General features: G+C 37.6%; 1 protein-coding gene across 4 annotated transcripts in view; it reads right to left on the reverse strand.

Annotated features, from left to right (window-relative positions):
- pbx1a (pre-B-cell leukemia homeobox 1a) overlaps window positions 1-3,302 on the reverse strand; it is a 73,929-nt gene that overhangs the window by 7,361 nt on the left and 63,266 nt on the right. For 3 of the 4 annotated variants that reach the window (XM_024273762.2, XM_024273764.2, XM_024273763.1), the window contains exon 8: window positions 961-1,073. The exons of the other annotated variant lie outside the window; for it this stretch is intronic. In XM_024273762.2, coding sequence (XP_024129530.1) covers window positions 961-1,073 — 113 coding nt within the window. The remainder of the gene's footprint in view (window positions 1-960; window positions 1,074-3,302) is intronic. 4 annotated transcript variants of the gene reach the window in all.

The raw sequence follows: 3,302 nt of genomic DNA on the forward strand, positions 1-3,302 counted from the left end.
GTAGCTGAAATATGAGCTTAACTTCAAAACAGCCTAAAAAGCCTAAATTAGCCAAAACAGCTACTGTGTAGCTGAAATATTAGCTAAACTTAAAAAAAGCTAAAAAATAGTAAAAGCCAAAACAGTCCTAAAAGGCAGCATAAAGCCCATTTTTAAAACGTAAAAAATTTAACTTTTTAACACAAGTATGAATAATAAAAAAGCAGGAATATTATTGCAGAATAAATCAGCTTAAACCCCAAAATTACTTTCAAAATGCTTGTCTCCATAAAAATATATTTTGTTAAAATTATACAAGTCAGAAATAATAACCACATCGGGCCATTAATAACAATAAAATACAATGATCTTGAGGGCCAGATATAATTACCTTGACTTTGACACGTGGGTTAAATTATACTCATTCTCAGTTTCTATTTTATGTCTTTGTTCCCTTTTTATCCAGAGTATTGAAATTAATTTGGATACTTAAATGCAAGTTTGAGACCATTCTGTTGTCTGCTGTGAGAGTTTTTCCCACTTAAAGCCTCGACTGAACTGATCCGATGTGAAAAGTTGAGATGGTGAGATGTTGAAATGATGCTGATAGCATCGAAAACCAAAAAAAGGAAACCACCGTTGGTGGCGAGTTCTTAATCCGTGGTGAGAGTTGTAACGCGGCGTTGGTCTTAACCGTCTACTGGGGCAAGGTCAGAGAGCCACAGTGCACCAGTGGCTATGTGACCTCTTTGTCAGGAGTGTTGATGAGTGTTGCAACGTTTCCAAAACTGTCCGCAGTCGTCTATTTAAATGTGGCATGACAATGGTTTCTGCATTAATGCAAGGCTTCGGGCTAAGTCTAACCTCTACTTCATTGTGTAGGTCAAGTTCATGTGGACTTCCAAAGTGCTGGACCGGTCAGCGGTACAGGGATCGAGAATTTTCTTCAGTTTCTGACACCAGTCTTGCAGAGGCGCCTACCTGGGATTGTATGTTGGCCCCAACCTGCCCCCCTTGGTATGAGTCCCCATTGAGGGACTGCACACTCATGAACAAGTCTCCGGAGTTTGACATGTTAAAAGAGCCAGCAGAACCTGAGAATACACAGAAGCAGAGAAGAAGATGGAGAGCAGGACAAAGATCAGAAGAAAGAAGATAAGGAGACAGACAGAAGAAAGGGACAGAGAAGGAGTTAAAATGATCATGCACAAGCAAAAGTGCATTAAGTGGGTTAGTCCGATAGACCGGCAGACATCGTCTTAAAGCTTTTCCTGCACATGTTTACATAACAAAGGAAAAATATACATTCAGAACAATCAGACATATTTCCATTGAGAACTGCTTAAGTTAAAAGAAGAGCGATGGATGATGCTGCTGCTAAACGTCTGTGCGGCTAGTGTTTCATTAAGGAAGCAGTAATTGATGTGCAGGAAGACCCAAAGAATCGTCGTCGTCCTTTAATGGACCCCAGCTCCCCAGATGTAAAGAGACCATCGCATAACTTGATTTCAACACCCGGTCCTAATCCAATACAGTTGCAAAGTCTCTATATGACAGAAGACTTCGCTTGCCCTCCCAGCAGCTTAATGGCATCCATGAGGTCAACCGGACAAGAGGCAGGAAAAATTAACGTCCGCAAGACCAAGAGGTCAATAACAGGGAGAGGGAAAAAGAAAATGAAAGAGAGGCAGAGAAAAAAGAGGGAAAATGGATCAAGGACAGCTAGAAAGCAAACGGGAATCGTTGAATTTGTTAGGAAAAAAGAGGTGTTCTGTTGGTCTAAATCAGGGGTCCCCAAACTGTTTCTTGTGAGGGCAGCATAACTGTTTTCTTCTCTGTTGTGGGGCTAATCGTTGGTTTGAAGGCTAATAGAAAAAGTGTAACAATCACAGCCAGAATATATACATTTATGGTTTTACAGAAAGCCACACACTTTGTTTGCTGTAATCTAAAGCATTTGAAAAATTCAACCAATGCCAAAATAGCTAACATGTAGCTGAACATTAGCTAAACTTGAAAACAGCCTAAAAAAATCTAAAATTAGCCAAAATAGCTAGCATGTAGCTGAACATTAGCTGAACTCCAAAACAGCCTAAAAAAAATCCTAAATTAGCAGAAATAGCTAACATATAGCTGAAATATTAGCTAAACTTGAAAACAGCCTAAAAAAATCAAGAATTAGCCAAAATAGCTAACATATAGCTGAAATATTAGCTAAATTCCAACACAGCCTGAAAAAAATCCTAAATTAGCCAAAATAATGAACGTGTAGCTAAAATATCAGCTAAACTCCAAAACACCCCAAAAAATACTAAATTAGAAAAAATAGCTAACATGTAGCTGAGATATTAGCTTAACTCAAAAACAGCCTGAAAAAAATCCTAAATTAGCCAAAATAGCTAACATGTAGCTAAAATTTTAGCTGAACTCCAAATCTAAAACAGCCTAAATAATCATAACCTAGCCAAAATAGCTAGCATGTTGCTGAAATACAAGCTAAACTTCAAAACAGCCTAAAATACTAAATTAGCCAAAATAGCTAATATGTAGCTAACATTTTAGCTGAACTCCAAATCCAAAACAGCCTAAATAATCATAACCTAGCCAAAATAGCTAGCATGTTGCTGAAATACAAGCTAAACTTCAAAACAACCTAAAAAATACTAAATTAGAAACAGCTAACATGTAGCTGAGATATTAGCTAAACTAAAAAACCGCATAAAAAATAAAAAATTAGTCAAAATAGCTAGCATGTAGCAGAAAAATCAGCTAACCTCCAAAACAGCCAAAGAAATACTATATTAGCTAAAACAGCTAACATGAAGCTGAGATATTAGCTAAACTTGAAAACAGCCTAAAAAATACAAAATTAGCCAAAATAGCTAGCATGTAGCTGAAATATGAGCTAAACTCCAAAAAAGTCTAAAAACAAATAGAAAAATGAAACCAATAAAAAGTCTATCCTCTCTCGTCACAGTTTAGACCGCAGAAGGGTGGAATAAAAAGTCACGTTCTATGTGGGTCTTGATCAGCGAGATTGAGAAAAAAAGAAAAAAAAAGCGTCTCTGACAGAGTTTGGGGAGCCGGGTCCAATGTGGAGGAGGGCCGGATCCTCCCCGCGGGCCTTAGTTTGGGGACCCCTGGTCTAAAATAAGGCACCACCAGATACTGAATTCTGAAATAGTCGTTTAGGAGTGAGAACACGGTTGTGCACATCAGGCTGCACTGTTTTTACAAAAGAAATCTTTAAATATACCGTATTTTTTGGACTATAAGTCGCAGTAAATGCAAAAAATGCATAATAAAAAAAAAAAAAATCATAC

The sequence above is a fragment of the Oryzias melastigma genome, linkage group LG17, assembly GCF_002922805.2.
Source record: "Oryzias melastigma strain HK-1 linkage group LG17, ASM292280v2, whole genome shotgun sequence".
NCBI lineage: Eukaryota > Metazoa > Chordata > Actinopteri > Beloniformes > Adrianichthyidae > Oryzias > Oryzias melastigma.